We start from the raw sequence: 16,491 nt of genomic DNA on the forward strand, positions 1-16,491 counted from the left end.
CACTAAAGGTGGCACCCTTTGATGGTGAAAAACTTTTTAAGCCGATCACGAGATACAGCATTCTTCCGGTATGGAACGAGCAGAAGCAAGCCACTTTCCCCTCAAAAGTATAACAAATATAGTTTGGAATGTAGTACAGTGGGCGGTGAGCATCTTGAGACACTGTACGAAGCGAGATAATTGATGCTACTTCCCCATACCTTTAATACGCAGTAGAGCACGGTGCTAGCGGCGCCCTGATCGCCAAACATTACTCTACCACTCAGATCGAGGACACACGCGAGAGGCGCGTCGAGAGGGTAACGTGCGCGGATGGTTCAACGTGTGTTTGTGTGTTGAGCGCTGTTGTATCGTTGTTTTGTTTTTGTTCTGTTAGGCTGTGTTCGCAGCAGCTCTTGGCGCCGCCGGCACCGGGTTGGGGGATGGCCATGACACGCCGCCGTCATCGACAGAGTGGATGGGAGAAGATATGCTTGTTATGAACATTAGTAGTAGGTGTGCTACCCACCAGTGTGCGTTCGTACAAGCTTTGACACTATCGCGAGACTACTTTCTTTAGTCAGGCTGGGAAAAGTGCATTTATAGCCCCGGGATACTATTTAGCTAACTCGAGCAATTACCAGCTTTTTCAGGATAAAAAAAAAGAATATGGTTTTGTGGTCGAGGGTGATGGGGAAACAAGAATCCGGAAAATGTGGTGCTTAGTGATCCGTTATGAATATGGAATTCAACGGAATTGTTTTATGCTGCGATAGAAAATATGAACAAAAAAACAACGCTATGTGTACGAGGTTACCACAATCTTCTGCTTCCGTCGGGTGTTCGTTCGACCTCTGAACTCACGACCAACTTACGTTATACTTTGCACAAACACACGCGGACATAACTTACGAGTGTGGCTCAGCAATGCGTAACAAACACGGCTTCCAATTCTTGTATGAATGATCTCGACGTCCGCGCTCGCAAGACCTTCTTGGTTACTTGGAACTGTACTTCGGTTGCTACCCAACCTAGAAGTGCCACCCAATTGACGAAAGATATTTTATAAAAATGAAGTGATGCAGAACAATAATCTACAACGTACCAGCTCTGCCGCGCTGGCGGATACTTGATAAGATGACACGTCTCTTCAATTCGTCAACTAGCTATGCAATAGCTTCCATCCACAATTCGTCACCGACAGACAGACCGGTACGACCGCTCCTCGCTATCGAAAAGATACTTAACTGTACAGCGAAGTAAAGATGAGATTCAGAACTTGTACTTGATGATTGCAGCGATTGGTGTGCCGGTTTTTTTTTTCTCTCGCTATAACATAGCACTATCACTGAAATTTCCTGCAAATTACCCACACAAACCGATGTTGCTGCTGTTTTACTCACCACTCTTTGCGAAATAGTGATTCAAGTTTAACGTTCCGTGACCATCTAAAATCCAAATGCTTCCGATGTCGTTGCTTTTCAGTTGCGTTATGGCAAAAAGCGAATCGGCTAGCTTACTATGATGCAGCAACTGGCCATAAGCTGCCGAGAGTTTTTAAAACCCAGCAGCACGAAAATGCTACTTGGCAATGATTGCTCTGTTTAAAAGTAAAAATATTTTACCAGCATTAAATCGGCTGGAGGTACACATCCATCTTAACATTCAAAGCACTGAAATGATCTTTATCTCAAGAGGACAGAGAGCACAATCCAATGTTCATTCATCCCACTTGCCAAATAGGATGATCCCGGGCATATCGAGCTAGAGCATCCGTTTACGGATGGATTGGTGCAGTTCGTACAATCCGGTACTGCTGTATTCCAGCGACGAGCTAACCGCATGTCGTGAAACAACACGCAACATTGCCGTTGCAAACCAATGGGACGGATGTGTGTATGAGTGTGCCCCGGATGTCCTATTTTGGGGAACTGTTCCATACTTGGTATCGCTGTGTGCTTTCTTCCACTGCACCAAAAGAGAAGACATTCGGTGCATACTGGAAAAGAGAAAACTAGGCTTGTATTTTTGGTCAGTTTTCTCAGCAACTGAAGTAATATACAGCATTTCCTTGCATACCGCCTTAGGCCTTAGTAATGCAGGGGGCATATGACTGTACCCACGCATTTCATCGTTTTCTCTGCAGTATCCAGTTCTTCCGAGCAAAACAGGGAGCGCTAGTTGCTATTCCCACGCAAAATCCTCCATCAAGCAGTCGGTCCACTTGTAATTCACGTTGAGACAAAATCGAACATTAATGTTTCGCGAAGGAAACGAATGGAATGCAAGTAGCAAGGTGCCAATGCGGGAGGCTGATCCCTTTGCTACCCTTTACAGATTGTCTTGTGAGAGTCGATTATTCAATAGGAACGGAAATAAGAACATAGAAAAGCAAAATTATGCTCCGATTCCGAGTGGCACTGAGACCGAGAAAGAGAGGGAGCGATTCAAAGCGTGCATACATTAGAGAAAATATCTCTTTTATCTCACAATATACAGAGCACAACCGTACGGAGGGGCATGCATCCTTGCATCTTGGTTGGCAACCGATGCAGCTCTCAGCGGTCTCATCCGATGAAGGGGATGCGATAGAATCCTTCCCTTTGCCGGACATTCGGTCTGCGGGTGAAGCAGATCTTTCTAGATAATACACGCCACGTCACACTCGATGGCAATGTCCGAAGTACGCGAGCTAATCGCACTGCTCTCTGTCTCAATAGTAATTATTGGTTGAATTAAACCACGGATTTCGGTGCCAATAAATAAATTGACCGGCTTCTCTTTGCTCTGCTCATCGCGCCGAAAAAGGCGTAACCGATTGAAGGGGGGGGCACGACGACGACGACGTGCGCTATGGGTGGATGGATTGCGTCGATAATTGGGCTCCATCGTGAAACGCTCCAAAAACAACCGTTCCATCCGAACGACATAAAGCCTGGGGGTTTCTCCGCTGCTGCATTTCTCTGCACTTGCCCGTCCGCAAGCCGGTTTCGGCAGCTGTCGGCAACGGCAATCCCCAGAATGTGTCTTTCGATAGTGCCGGGCGCTGCCACTTGATCCTGCAATCAATTGCTCCTCTCCGGCTATCCCCAACCCTTTGCAACGTGACTCATGCAAAGGGTTTGTCACACTCGCTGGTGATCTAACACCTCGAATTGAAAATGGGACGTGAGGTGGTATCCGTGAGGTGCATGCATCACGAATTTAATATTGGATTTTAATGCGGGATACTTCCGAATACCACGCGACAGCCCCCCCTTCGTTCGCTCGTAGAATCGAACCGGAACGTCACCTAGAATCTAGAAGGCGGAGGAAAAACCGGCTGCCTCCGCTCGACACCCCGCTGTCGCGACTACACTCTTTATGCACACCACAATCACACAGCGGCTGTAATTAGAAGATTTCTCGTATCAACAATTCTCGGGCACTGCCTGCGCTTGCTTCACCGCTCGCGGTTTCTGATAGCGATGGCACTGTTTAGAACTTTTTCCCCCACCTCCTTTCGACCGTTGGCTCGCCCGAACAGATGAAAAAGAGAACAGCCTTTTCGAGAGCAGCGGTGGGTGGGGAGCGATTTCTTCACACTCTTTTTGGCAGCACCCCGGCTGCGGCTCTGAGGAACACTCGATGTAGCAGCTGCAACAACAACAACGACGACGGCGACAGGAAGGAGGAACCGGAGGTGGCTCGGAAGACTGATGCCGCGGAAGGCGATGCAGCAGATATCGATCTAGACAGAATTCGATTGAAAATTTGCTCGCCAGGGTCTTCGGCCACGTTTTCGCCCTCTTCCAAGGGGCTTATTTTTACTCCTACTCTGCCCGAGCCGAAACGCAAAATGGCAAACGACGACGGAGAAAAGAAATTGCGGAACGGCGGAGGAAAAACGGGGTGGTGGCTACATTTTCACCTTGCCTTTCGGGGAGAGGGGGCTACACGCACCTTTCTGCTCTTATCACACACGTATGACGATGACCATGTTGATGAGAAAACTACACTCGCCGTCCTTTCTGCAGTACGGCACAAAATCGTATTTACACACCACCACCAGGCTTCGGGCAGCAGCAACTTAGAAGAGCAAAACTTTGTACGCGAACTAGGGTGGTATGGCGGCGCTGGAACCGGTGTTGGCCGATGAATTTCGGGCTCGCGAACTATCACACAATCAGTCTGAGTAAGTTTAGTCCCGGGAAAACGAAGATTTCTTCCTTTTTCCTGGCTTTTCTCGGCCTGGGTCCCACGAACCACTGAAAGTACGGCACAAAAACACTGTCACACTTGCTGAACTGCTGAACCGCTGAACTTGCTGAATTCAGCGAACGAACGTGTTTACTTTTGAAGATCTTGAGACAGCTATTTTTTAATTAACTTTATTTTATCCATTATTTTTTTTCATTTTCATTCGTTCATTTATCTTTCTCCTTCAACATTTAGGTCGTTTTCCGTCGATGAAGTAAGGGTTTCCTGGACGATGGGCTTTTTTCTGTGTGTATTCAGTTCCCACGCGATTGTGTGCCCATTGATGGTTTGGGCGATAGTTTCCAGGCACAACTTTACATCCTCACTACTGCTACAGGGCGTTATTGCGGTGAGGATTGATTTTATGGTGGCTGGATCCCGATAAAGCGGATGAGCGAGCATGCCGAAGACGCTGTTCTGAAAACCAACAGCGATCGGTGGATTAGCATGGGTTTCTGCACACGGAATCGGCTCTATACTTACTCGCAAGATGGTCTGCACACCGCTGAACGAGTTATTTTGTGCGGCCAGCTTCAAAGACCGAATAAATGTGTCCCAATCGTGCCGGGTGACGGTGGAACTGAAGTGGTCCACCCAGTTTCGGCGAGTGTGTAAAGGACGAAGCGTGGTCGTGCGGTAATCCAGATGCCTTAACATGGTGAAGGGGCAACCGTGGTCATTTCTTTCCCCAGCGATCTGGCGCGGCTGTTCCAGAAGTTCCAATGCACGCTGCAGCTTCTTTTGCGGCACTTGCAACCGTAATTTTGCTTTCTTTGAGGTGCCGCGAACCATTTTAATGTGGTTTGTTTACCTTCGCCGGCAGACTGATGCTAATTTTGGCACTGTAGGCAGGCACGATAAGACCCGGAACAAATGGAAGATTTAAAACAGCGGATTCGTTCGGATCGCTAGTTGCTGGATGGAAAGTGGTTTTATTTTTTCTTTTATTGTGTCTTTAAAGGGTGTCGGTGCCTATGAAACAAAGTATTGGCCTTGCAGTAGCCAACGACATGAAACGTGAACCATGGCCGTAAGGAACTTGGCGTGCCTTTATATATCGATTTTGCAGTTTTTGCTTAAGAATTGATCATAATTGACTTCTGGGACTTGGCATAATTGCTGACTAAGACGGGAGGGAGTAGGACTAGATTACTACTTCTCAGTGCGTGGTTGATGGCGCTGCGAGTAGATTAGAGATAACGCAGCCATAAGCAATCCCGTCACTAGATAACTTCCCTCGATAGCATTAACGAAGCGCCGCACTGCCTCCAATAGCCAAAGCAGCAACCAGTTCCAGGAGTAAGTGCCTCGGGCCGATTCCGTCTCGCCAGCTGGCCAGTAACCAATTTGCTTCAGTTTCTCCTGCAGGTGCGGCGCGTCCATTGAGAAGACGCTAAAGAAATCACCCAGGCGTTCCCGCTTCCAAAATGCGCCACTCGTGTCCTTAGCCGGCAATGTAGTATAAGCGAACTGATAGAGAGAAGCCCGGATGAATCGTGGAGCTTTGGAAGGTACATGGCGGTCATCGAAAAGGTCCAGTACGGGTTGCTGATGCTGCAGGAGGCGCATTACCAGAGGATAGAACCACTTTTGAGCATCCAGTTTCGAAGCGGCTCCATCGTAGAATTTGAAATCGAACCGGGGAAAGTACAATCCTGCGTACGGCAAGGATGAGACCCGCTCGACCGTCCAGGGTTTGTAGTCGAATCCGTACTCTTGCCAGGTTCCATTCAAATCGTCGGCATACTCCAGAATAATTTCACGCCGTACTGGTCGCATCTTGGTTAGATGGCGCCCGTACTGGTTCACCACGTAGAGGCTGTGCAGGCCACCGTATGCTCGTGTCATGACCGGGGAAGATATGGCCGTACTTGGTAGCAGCCTCGAATGCGGCACGATCGACATGAAGAACACCGTGAACGCAACGATGGTCGAGATGAGGAGGCCAAGATTTTTCATAAACTGACGCGCCCCTTCGGCCTGTGCAAGAGAAAAAAGAGGCATTGCTGGTAGTCTGGTAGTGGCCAGCTTCGTCTGATTCTACTCACTAAACTACCCACGGTGTCCTGGAAGGAGAGCAGCTTAAGGAACTTTCGCACCAACAATCCAAAGACCAGTAATGGTGCGGCGTGTAGCATCGTTTGCATCACACTCAAATACTGATCTCTCGAGAAATTGGCCTTAAAAGTAAGGTAACCATCTTCCGAGGTCGAGAATCCGATACCGAAGAGAATCCACGAACCAATCACCATTAGTACGCCAATCACTTTAACGATGCGGTTACCAATGCGGTCGGAGTCGTTGGTGGGGTCGGCTTGGTTGCGAACAGTGCCTCCACGGGGCCGTCGTTCTACTCCGCTGTTCGCGCTGTTCGTTGTCCCCGGGGAGTCTCGCAGCAGCTTCAGGAGCAACTTGTCGTCATCGTCCAGTAAGGTCACCATCAGCGTTAACACGAGCGGAGATAGAAATCCATAATTGCCACTGGCGATGATGTTGGCATGGAGGAACATGTGCCACCCGAGAGCAAATCGGCGGACGACGCGATTCGGGGCAAAGAACAGCCACGGAACGACAAGTTCGCTAAGATACACGTAGATCGTGCTGATCCGATGAAACGCTTCCGGTAGCTGATAAGTGTACCAGCTGTAGGACGTGGGCAATGGCATCGTTTCGTAGTGCCGCTGGAGTCCATCCAATGACCACCACAAAGGACATCCGCTGGCCAGCTTGACCGATCCCGAGGCGAACATAAACCGGAACACTAGCCACTTCAACAGTAGTAGCGCAATGTCCTCAATCGGGTTGCGACCATCGGTCAATCGAGTAGGGGCCAACAGGATGCACAGGAAGCCGGCCTCGAGCAGCAGATGGTCGGCCTGCTGGCAAAAGGATTGCGAAATCTGCACCAGCGAGAAGTAGAGCGTCCACATGACGATAAAGCTGAGCAACCGGCAGTGGGCTTGTGAGGTCAATCCCAAGAATGCGACCGTGGCACCAATCAGGCACAGCAGATCGATCGCTGCATGTCCTTTGCCACCCAAACCGATGAAGGGTCCAAACTGCAGCAAGCTTAAGCGCTCCTTGAGCGTTCCATTTTGCAGAATACGATCGGCCGGCAAGATACCAGTCTCGCCGTACAAACCTGCAAATAAAACAATACATTTTCAATACTTTGAACATATAAAATCAGCAAGCGTTCCAGGGGTACGCTCGGTATCGTGTCGTTTTTGCCACTGTTCGTACCTTCTGCCTGGCAATAAAAACTAACGAAACCCAGAAAAAAAACGGCACAAATGGAGCGCAAAATCACATTCCGTACCCTCGGAATATCCTCCGGCGATCCTCGATGCGATTTCGGGTCATTTTTATGTTCACTTTTCGGTTTTTCCATGTTCCGGGTAACCGCTACGGGTAGTGGGTGCTACGATTATCCTGTTCTTGTTGCTGTTTGCCGATCTCTCGCAAAACACCCTTCTCTCGGATGGACTGTCGCGCTCTCGGCCGGCGAAAAAGTCAACAAAAACACTCGAAACAACACTCGACACTGATTCCAGCCACTTCTACTCCAAGCTGCAGTTGGACCAACAGTGATAGGAAAATGGGGCTGCCCGCTCGATTTCATAAGACCCCGGGACGGGAATAGATGTAATCCGATAGGAAATCGATACCGGCGAAGGCAATGAACAAGAACTGAAATCGGAACTCGTCGTCGCCAAAACAGATACGGTCGAATCGGATGGACAGAACAATACGAGGGGAACCGCTGCAGCACCATTATCTAATCGCACAGCGGTCATGGTCAACAGTTTCAATCGTTTGTAAAATCGAAGTTACTATCATCCACAATCCAAGCAACCCAAGCGGCCAACCATTTCTTTCCTTGCTCCCCGTGAAATGAAGACGAACGCGTGGACACAAGTTTGGGGTTAGTTTGTTTCACACTTTACATCGCGTGTGGAAATTGGTTTATTATGTTGATCAGTATATTTCAGTAGCGTACATCCAAACTATGCTTAGTCGAAGGCTGAAAGCTCAACCACTCGAATTTCTGATAGTTGATGTATTCTGGCGCGGCTACGCGTAATTTGCAAAGGACGCCGCCGTCGCCGACGCCATCCGGGGGCCGGGCTATCATTTCTGCCGACGATGGATGTCCTTTTTCTGAAACGGACACGAAGACGAAAAGCACAGACGATCGTTAGTCACACTACCGAGGACTTATGGAGTTCACAAAACATAAAATAGAGGAACGTTTTATGCTTACCTTTTCCAAGTTTTCTGAGTTGTTTCCCGAGCGGTGAAGTGCGTAGAAGAGTCCTTCCTCGGTGCCAGAGTTTTTAGAAAAGAGAGAGAAATGGCCTCGTACCAGCTTTAAATAAACAAACTTGTTTATAGCATTTTTCAGCGAGAGCAGCCCAGGTCGGCTAAGGTCGTCTACCCGACTATAGTGTTTTTCGTGAGAGCGGGAGTTTTTGACAGAGCTGTCAGCGTGTTGTTTTGAAGCCATTTTTGCTTTTTTTCGCCGCTTGCTCGGAAAAGTGCGTGCAGTTTCGATAGTTTGCACCGCGTTGCAGATTGCTGAAATCGACCGGAATCGCATCGAACCATGTCGATCGGAGTTCCAATCAAGGTGTTGCACGAGGCCGAGGGCCACATCGTAACGTGCGAAACCATCACGGGCGAGGTGTACCGCGGGAAGCTGATAGAGGCTGAGGACAACATGAACTGCCAGATGACCCAGGTCAGCGTGACCTACCGCGATGGCCGACCGGGAAAGCTGGAAAATGTGTACATCCGTGGCTCCAAGATCCGCTTCCTCATCCTGCCGGACATGCTGAAGAATGCGCCCATGTTCAAGAAGCAGGGCGCCAAAACGGGCACTGCCGGTCGAGGCAAATCGGCGATCCTTCGAGCGCAAGCCGCACGCGGAAGAGGTCGCGGGACGGGCGGTGGCGGTGGCGGTGGTGGCGGTCGTAGCGGCAACAAAGGCAACTGGCAGGGCGGTCAAGGACAACAATCTTCCGGCCGTGGACGCGGTGGATTGTAGAACCGCATTCATCGGAAGGCACGTAGGTTAAGGTCCAAATGATTTACTTTTAAGGCGATCCGGGGCAGACGGAAGGGAGCGTGCGGACAGAAGTCCACAATCTGTAGCCATTACATCTCCAGATGTAGCTGACCTGTAATTTCTTTCTGATTCGAATATGTTCCCGTGGAAATAAATATCAATTGTCCTCAAGAATTGTTCATCCCAAGAACTGAACCCGCCCTCTAAACCGCTTGGCAAGCGATTCTGATAACACCTGATCCGAAACAAAACATCCGATTGCTGGAATAACAAAGTGCTGAAAATCTTTACAATTACGAAGCGGATATCTAAAGGGAAAATACATGTTTTCGTCGTTGCGAAGCGGTATCGTTCGACACAACGTTCCCGCTTTGTGGCAGCCGAGTTTCCGGAGCGTGATGGCCCAATCCCAGAGGACGACCAAAGCGCCGTTGATTGCAGTGGCGCAGATGAAATCCACCAACGATAAGGAACACAATTTGGACCAAGTGCGAACAATCACTGAGCGTGGCATAGCAAAGGATGCCCAGGTACTCGGCGGTCTCTCTGTTACCCGGTTCTCCTCCTGACTCGTTCGATTAGTTCATTTTCTTTCCAGAGTGTTGCGATTTTGTTGGGACGCATCGAGAAGAAACGATGCGACTGTCAGAACCATTAACGGGACCCCTGGTACAGCAGTACAAACGGTTGGCCCGTGAGCACAACGTTTGGCTATCATTTGGAGGGATCCACGAGAGCATAACCGACTCAAGCGGCTCTGAGAAGGAGATACAACGAATTTTCAACACTCACATCGTCATCGATAACACCGGTGAGCTGGTGGCCAGCTATCGCAAACTGCACATGTTCAACGTAGTCACACCGGAATTCAGATTTCGCGAATCCGATACTGTCCAATCCGGGGCCAGCGTGGTGGCACCGATAGAATCACCAATAGGGCGAATTGGGTTGCAGATTGTAGGTAGTCTACGATCGTACGGATTTCCTTCCTGTGACTCATGTCTTCTGCTTTTTTCTTCACCCCATACAGTGCTATGATGTGAGGTTTCCGGAAGTGAGCACCATGCTGCGAAAGCAGGGAGCAGAAATTCTTACCTACCCGTCCGCATTTGCCGTTTCCACCGGTCGAGCGCATTGGGAAGTGCTGCTGCGTGCTCGGGCAATAGAGAATCAATGCTTTGTCGTTGCCGCTGCACAGATTGGATTCCACAACAAGAAACGCGAGAGCTATGGCCACGCGATGGTAGTGAACCCGTGGGGAACTATTCTTACGGAGGCAGACCCAAAACTGGACCTGGACATTGTGTACGCGGAGCTAGACTACGATAAGCTTGAAAGTGTGCGGGCAAACATGCCTTGTTTTGAGCATCGCCGGAACGACGTGTACAATCTCAGCGCGCTCAAGGAACTACGGTACACGAGCGATTCAGCGAAAATAGTGGAGTACAAATTCGGTAGCTTCGTGATCGAACCAGAGACGATATTTTATGAGTCTGAGTACTGTTTCGCCTTCACCAATATACGGTGTGTGGTGCCGGGACGTAAGTTGTCTGGTTTTTCGTTGTATTTATCGTTGGTGGTACACCGCGACCATAAATGCTGTGGTTCTGTCTTTTTTGCAGATGTGCTCGTTACTACGAAGCGGCCAACGGCTCGTTTGCCGGACCTAACTCCACCGGAAATCAGTGACTTCTTCCAGGTTGTTTGTAAGGTGCAAAAAGCGGCCGAACGATTATACGATGCTACCTCATCTACCATCACCGTGCAAGATGGTCCAGATGCTGGGCAAACGGTTTTCCATGTGCACTGCCATGTGATGCCACGGCACGTTGGCGATTTCCCTGAGAACGATCAGATCTACGGTGAGCTGAATCGCCACGATAAAGAACCGGAACGTCCAAGACGGCCGGTAGCGGAAATGGTGGACGAAGCGCTGCGATATCGGGCGGAATTATCTCGGTTGGGTTTGTGAGAGGTCAGTGGTTCCAGTGTTATAACTAACAAATAAACAATAGATGCTTTATTGAAATAGAAGTCTTTATTGAAGTTACACAACTACAGTTTAGTCAAAGTAGAGTTTTTTGCTAAGCATCGATACAAGAATCGGCATTGGATTGTTTGCTTCCCGACTATCCCCATCCGCTGGATCCTGTTGGTTATGCGGATTATTATTGTTGGCTATGTAGAGCCTAACGCTTTCGAGCATGCTGCTCAGTTCCAATATTTTACCGTTGGCGTAAAATTCATCGCAAAGCGTTTGAATGAAATCAGTTGGTGTGAGCTGTGGTTGCTCGTTACGATCGGTAATCGTATTATAGGAGGAGTACATTACCAGTACGTCCTCGTGACGATTGCTACAAGCCCATTCGCGCTCGCTCTCGGTACGCGCTTGTATGAGGAACACCTTCGGTTTGCTAGACAATGTTGGACATTTGCTGTTCGAAAATTGATCCAATAAGTCTGGTACTGAATATGTATCGTCTTGAACGAAGAGCAAATTATCCTTTCCGCACGTTATTATCGCAAACAAAATGCATCCCGTGTCCTCGTGATTTTCTGAGGCAATGCTGTTCATCTTTTCTTTCCATTCGCACAGCTTTAGATCTTTGGAAGAATCATCCACAGTGAATCCTAGATGGATTAGAGCTGATTTCAGCTCATCTGCGTCCTTGATGCCACTGTTTAGAAATTTACCATTCAAACATTCATCGAATGTTTGATTAAGGAAGATGTACGCTTTTTGCTGCATGTTTTGCATTGTATAACTTGGAGGAGGTTCCCTACGGGAGTGCTTACGAGGCGTTGGAATAGCGTTACTAAAACCCGGATTGTCGTTCAAGCTGAGAAAAGAAAATCAATTTACTCAGTTAATTGGCGAAACATCCGATTTATAACTATTTACTTACTCATTAGAATCCGGCATAGGTTTGGGACGAAAATAGAGTGCCTTTGTAAGCATTGACACAACACAAGGCAACTTTTTCAAAGCATTTCTTTTTTCGCTGTGCGGCACAAATTGTCGATAATTTTCCTCGACCTTCCGTAATACCATAGCCAGCACTCGTAGCAATTCTTTGTTATGGCCATGTGAATTAAGCACGGCGCAAAGCGATTGTATAAACCATGAACCATTGCTTGTATCACGCCATGGTTTGTATCCATCGTAGGTCGAATACATTACCAGCAGGTTGGCCATTGTGGGAATGGTGTAAGTTGGTCGTTTTGTCTTCGATGTATCATGAGCATCAACCGCGTCGCATTCTTTTGTGTTTAATTTTTGATAGGAACACGCTTGTATAAAAAAGAGTTTCGGTTTGCCACGAAGTGTTGTACAGGAATCTCCGGTAAACTTGTTCCATAGTTCATCAATTACATAGGATCCGTCTTTAGTGTACAGTTTATCTGGATCACCGTGTGTCATCACTACTACCACAAGGCAATCATGGTTTGTGTGGTCTAGTTTAGAAATTTCATCCAATGTTTTAAACAACTCCAGCTTTGTGCGATCGTTCAAAACTTTTACTTCGAACTGCAGGTTTTTTAACACCGCACAGACATCGTCTCGATCCTTATTAGTGCCATGTCTGGTAGGATCTTTCTCGTCTTTAAAACGTTCTTGATTTATAACGACGGCAATACCTCGTTTCTCGTGATTCATGCTATACTCTTCGTCTGGATTAGCATTTTTAATATGATGTTGTGGAATAGGCGCACTATCGGCTTGTGTATCGGAGCTGCAACCAAATCAGTTAGTAAATCACTTGTTTTATGAGATGATTAAGAAAACAAACACTCACTGTCTCAACACAACCGAGTCCGTTTCGTCGTTCCGGTGCACGTTTTCCATGTTGGGCAACGAAGATGTTTCCCGATCAACGCCTACTCCATAAATAGGTGCAGAGGAGAGGCGCTGGAGTGCCGTTATCGATTGAACCGGGCGGGTTTTACACATATTTGGCCACCTTGATCCCACACGACCACGAATTTCAGATATGATAAGGCGTTATAAGTTAGGCGTCGTGTAATGTTGAGTTCGTATCAAAAGGTGACATGGAATCTTATCATCGTTTACCAAATTTCTACGAACTGCTCGCCTTTAGGCAGAAAATAGCCCCAGGTCATGGAAATGGTTGTTCCATTCCTCGAATAGATAATAAAATTAATCTATTGATCTTGTGTTCTCAGGAAGAATGAATGGACGTACAGACAATACGTGGAAAAAGGAATTGCCATTTGACGTACAGGCTTTATCTAAATTTTAACGATCTATGTTAAGAGAAATAGAATCGCTTTACCGAAGAGAAATAGAATCGAATTTTACCTACGTTCAGTTAGGGGATTGTTTAATGGAGGATTTGTCATTTTTTACCGCTAAGGTTTCTTTTGCTTTTGCGAACAAATAGAAAACATGTTTTATGTATTTTAAAGTAAACAGTTATTTATTTCCCTTCCTAACGAAACTAATAATAGTATCAGTTTCTTAGCCACAGCTGTCAGTTTCAGCATATTTTTCCGATGCATCTGTAATATTCAATAGCTCTTTATTGATCTTTTGAACGGAATATAATTTTTTCGTCCATTTAGATTATTTATGTTTAATGTAGCTTTGATGTACTCCTTTTATTTCGGTCGAAAGTAAACTGCCTTCGTAAGCATAGAAATGATGGTTGGCATCTGCTTCTTTTCATTGAACTCCTCCATCGACGGGTCTTCCACATGCGATATGTAATTGTACGCTACGTTCTCTGATACGGCAGTAAGTATTCGCAACAGTTCCTTGTCTTGGCCGTGAGAGTTAAGCATAGCGCAAAGCGATTGTATAAACCAGGAACCATTGGCTGGATTGCGCCACGAATAGTGCCCATCGTACGTCGAAAACATGACCAGAATGTCAGGTTCAGTAGGAAGAAAAGTAAAGTAAGAAGCGGGCTGCTTTACGGTGGCATCAACTGTATCCTCAACAATTTTTACACCATCGTCAAATTTTTTACCACGACATGCTTGAATAAAGAAGAGTTTCGGCTTTCCATCAAGCGTTTTACAAGAATCTCCGGTAAACTTGTTCCATAGTTTATCAATATCATAGGCCCCGTCTTTAGCGCACAGTTTATCTGGATAACCGTGTGTCATCACTACAACCACAAGGCAATCATGGTTTGTGTGGTCTAGTTTAGAAATTTCATCCAATTTTTTAAACAATTGCAGCTTTGTGAAATCGTTCAAAACGTAAACGTTCTCCTCTTTAAACTGCAGTTTTTCTAGAACCGCACAGACATCGTCTCGATCCTTATTAGTGCCATGTCTGGTAGGATTTTTGTCGTCGTTAAAACGTTCTTGGTTTATAACGATGGCAATACCTCGTTTCTCGTGATTCATGCTATACTCTTCGTCTGGATCATCTTCGTCAAGGTGCGAAAGAGGTACAGTTGGTTCACTTTCTGTTTGCATGGATTCTGATCTGTGAATAATATAAACCAATAAATCACTTGCTTTATGGGCTGATGGAAGCAAACACTCACTGCACAATCACTGCTTCATTGCTTTTGGGTTCGTTTGCCATCGCGCAGAACAGTGATACTTTCTGCTGAACGTCTACATCACAAATGGCAATCGCAGTGCGCAGCCGTGAACGACTTAGCGTAACGAACGTTGCTTTATCGGTCTAACAAGCCCAGATTAAATTGATACGTTTTATCTGGAAGCGTAACACACGATTGATCCCAAAGGCTCGATGATAACGGCAGACATGATAAGAAAGTCCTCATTAGGCTTAATGCGATTGCTATTTCTAATCTGTTTTGAAATATATGCCATATCAATTATCTCCGCCAAAATATTGCTGAAACGGTATCTTTATCGATAGCCCGGTTCGAGTGCGGCACGATAAAATGCCATCGACAGAATGATTTTTGGGGTTTTCAATTTAATTTGCTAAACATACAACAATTCGCTTACTTCATGTTATAAAAGTTGGTGAACTTTTACCACTAGTAGCATGTTTATCGTACCATACTAACTGCCTTGATCGACAAACTCTGCCTCTTGGAGTAGGAAGCAGCAGCCTACTGCTCTTAGGCAGAGATAAAGACAGAATCGATAAAGGCTAGCACGATAGGGGAATAAATAAAGATAACAAAATGTAAATTTGTGATAGCAAAAATGTAGGTTTCGTGATGCTACTATCTATCGAAAAGTAGAACTCGCACCTAGGATAACAAAAGACGATAGCAATGCTCTTCCACGATGATATGTGCACAGGCAAAAAGATGCTTCTAAAATTGTGTGCGTCTAGAAATTTGCCATTCATTAAGCGACAACAAAAGGCAGTAGATGATTAGGCTATGATGCCCGTAATTAAAACGTCATACCGGGAGCAAGAGGCATATTTATGGCTTCCAGCCAGCAGCGGACAGTAGTGTGGTGACTTTGTGGTGGCTGTTTTCCACAAATTTAATAGGCTTTGCAAGCCTGGTCTACCGTTTAGGGTGCAGTGGATTTCATAAACAAGTTAATTGCGAACCTTTTTCTCGGGACTATACGCACTGAGACGGACGGTGGCACGGCTGCATCGCCTCGCCATTATTGGTCTGCCGATGGCCTGGTAGGCTCTGTGTTTGATCTAGCTTTGCAAAGTTTAATAATCATAAATCTACTGTCTGAAATCCTCCATCCAGCGATAAGAAAAACCTCTTTGGACCTCGCAAAACGTCGTGCGTTTCCCGATTGCGCTGCATTCGTAGGTATCGTAGGACTTTCCTGGGGCCACTACAGACTATACGCTACAGCAGACTAACCACAATAAAGCGATCGGAGAGATAAGCATGGAACTCGTTTTTCTACTCTGAAATTTGTACGCAATGCCACACGCTGCGTTAGGAAGTAATATCCTGCCGTTTGTAAGTGCTGGAAATATGGAAGCTATTGAACATCGGTATCAATACAGACGCTGTTGTTTGTCTATTCACAACAAACGATCTCGTGGGAGAGGCTTGGGCACATTACACTACGCTGCAGAAGCCGCATGTAATGGCTGTGGCTGTTATGACTTAATTTTCGATCCACTGCGGTCACCAGTCCTTGATGGCGAGTGCTAATGATTCAATTTTCAAACGATTGCCAGCTTAATAGCTGCGCTGCTACTTGCTACAGTGTCAACCGCCACGGGGAAAGGTTGTTTTATAATTGAATCTATTTGAAACGATCTT

General features: G+C 46.8%; 7 protein-coding genes across 10 annotated transcripts in view; 2 read left to right on the forward strand and 5 right to left on the reverse strand.

The window, feature by feature from the left end:
- LOC126578579 (uncharacterized) overlaps positions 1-4,214 on the reverse strand; it is a 20,584-nt gene extending 16,370 nt beyond the window's left edge. For 2 of the 4 annotated variants that reach the window (XM_050241274.1, XM_050241276.1), the window contains exon 1: positions 3,922-4,214. The gene's annotated coding sequence lies outside the window, so the exon portion shown is untranslated. Of the gene's footprint in view, positions 19-891; positions 1,011-1,084; positions 1,202-3,921 lie in introns of those variants that run through there. The other 2 variants (XM_050241273.1, XM_050241275.1) reach the window with 2 other exon arrangements.
- A 113-nt stretch (positions 4,215-4,327) lies between these two features.
- LOC126578600 (uncharacterized) lies at positions 4,328-5,129 on the reverse strand. The gene is made up of 2 exons (XM_050241312.1): positions 4,702-5,129; positions 4,328-4,635 (listed from the first exon to the last, which is right to left on the reverse strand). The coding sequence occupies exons 1-2, from the start codon at positions 5,008-5,010 to the stop codon at positions 4,390-4,392; spliced, it is 555 nt and encodes a 184-aa protein (XP_050097269.1). The 5' UTR covers positions 5,011-5,129; the 3' UTR covers positions 4,328-4,389.
- Positions 5,130-5,249: 120 nt separating this feature from the next.
- LOC126578582 (lipase maturation factor 2-like) lies at positions 5,250-7,892 on the reverse strand. The gene is made up of 3 exons (XM_050241285.1): positions 7,462-7,892; positions 6,267-7,360; positions 5,250-6,198 (listed from the first exon to the last, which is right to left on the reverse strand). Exons 1-3 carry the CDS (start codon positions 7,607-7,609, stop codon positions 5,371-5,373), a joined length of 2,070 nt encoding a protein of 689 aa, XP_050097242.1. The 5' UTR covers positions 7,610-7,892; the 3' UTR covers positions 5,250-5,370.
- An 826-nt stretch (positions 7,893-8,718) lies between these two features.
- LOC126578601 (small nuclear ribonucleoprotein Sm D3) lies at positions 8,719-9,476 on the forward strand. The gene has a single exon (XM_050241313.1). It carries the CDS (start codon positions 8,825-8,827, stop codon positions 9,263-9,265), a length of 441 nt encoding a protein of 146 aa, XP_050097270.1. The 5' UTR covers positions 8,719-8,824; the 3' UTR covers positions 9,266-9,476.
- Positions 9,477-9,528: 52 nt separating this feature from the next.
- LOC126578595 (nitrilase and fragile histidine triad fusion protein NitFhit) lies at positions 9,529-11,339 on the forward strand. Its single transcript, XM_050241302.1, has 4 exons — positions 9,529-9,816; positions 9,869-10,243; positions 10,317-10,827; positions 10,909-11,339. Exons 1-4 carry the CDS (start codon positions 9,610-9,612, stop codon positions 11,256-11,258), a joined length of 1,443 nt encoding a protein of 480 aa, XP_050097259.1. The 5' UTR covers positions 9,529-9,609; the 3' UTR covers positions 11,259-11,339.
- Positions 11,340-11,348: 9 nt separating this feature from the next.
- Positions 11,349-13,133, reverse strand: LOC126579021 (uncharacterized). The gene is made up of 3 exons (XM_050242219.1): positions 13,084-13,133; positions 12,193-13,020; positions 11,349-12,126 (listed from the first exon to the last, which is right to left on the reverse strand). Exons 1-3 carry the CDS (start codon positions 13,131-13,133, stop codon positions 11,349-11,351), a joined length of 1,656 nt encoding a protein of 551 aa, XP_050098176.1.
- A 773-nt stretch (positions 13,134-13,906) lies between these two features.
- LOC126578597 (caspase-7-like) lies at positions 13,907-14,870 on the reverse strand. Its single transcript, XM_050241309.1, has 2 exons — positions 14,806-14,870; positions 13,907-14,744 (listed from the first exon to the last, which is right to left on the reverse strand). Exons 1-2 carry the CDS (start codon positions 14,844-14,846, stop codon positions 13,907-13,909), a joined length of 879 nt encoding a protein of 292 aa, XP_050097266.1. The 5' UTR covers positions 14,847-14,870.
- Positions 14,871-16,491: the final 1,621 nt, after the last annotated feature.

This window comes from Anopheles aquasalis, chromosome 3 (genome assembly GCF_943734665.1).
Source record: "Anopheles aquasalis chromosome 3, idAnoAquaMG_Q_19, whole genome shotgun sequence".
NCBI classification, from domain to species: Eukaryota; Metazoa; Arthropoda; class Insecta; order Diptera; family Culicidae; genus Anopheles; species Anopheles aquasalis.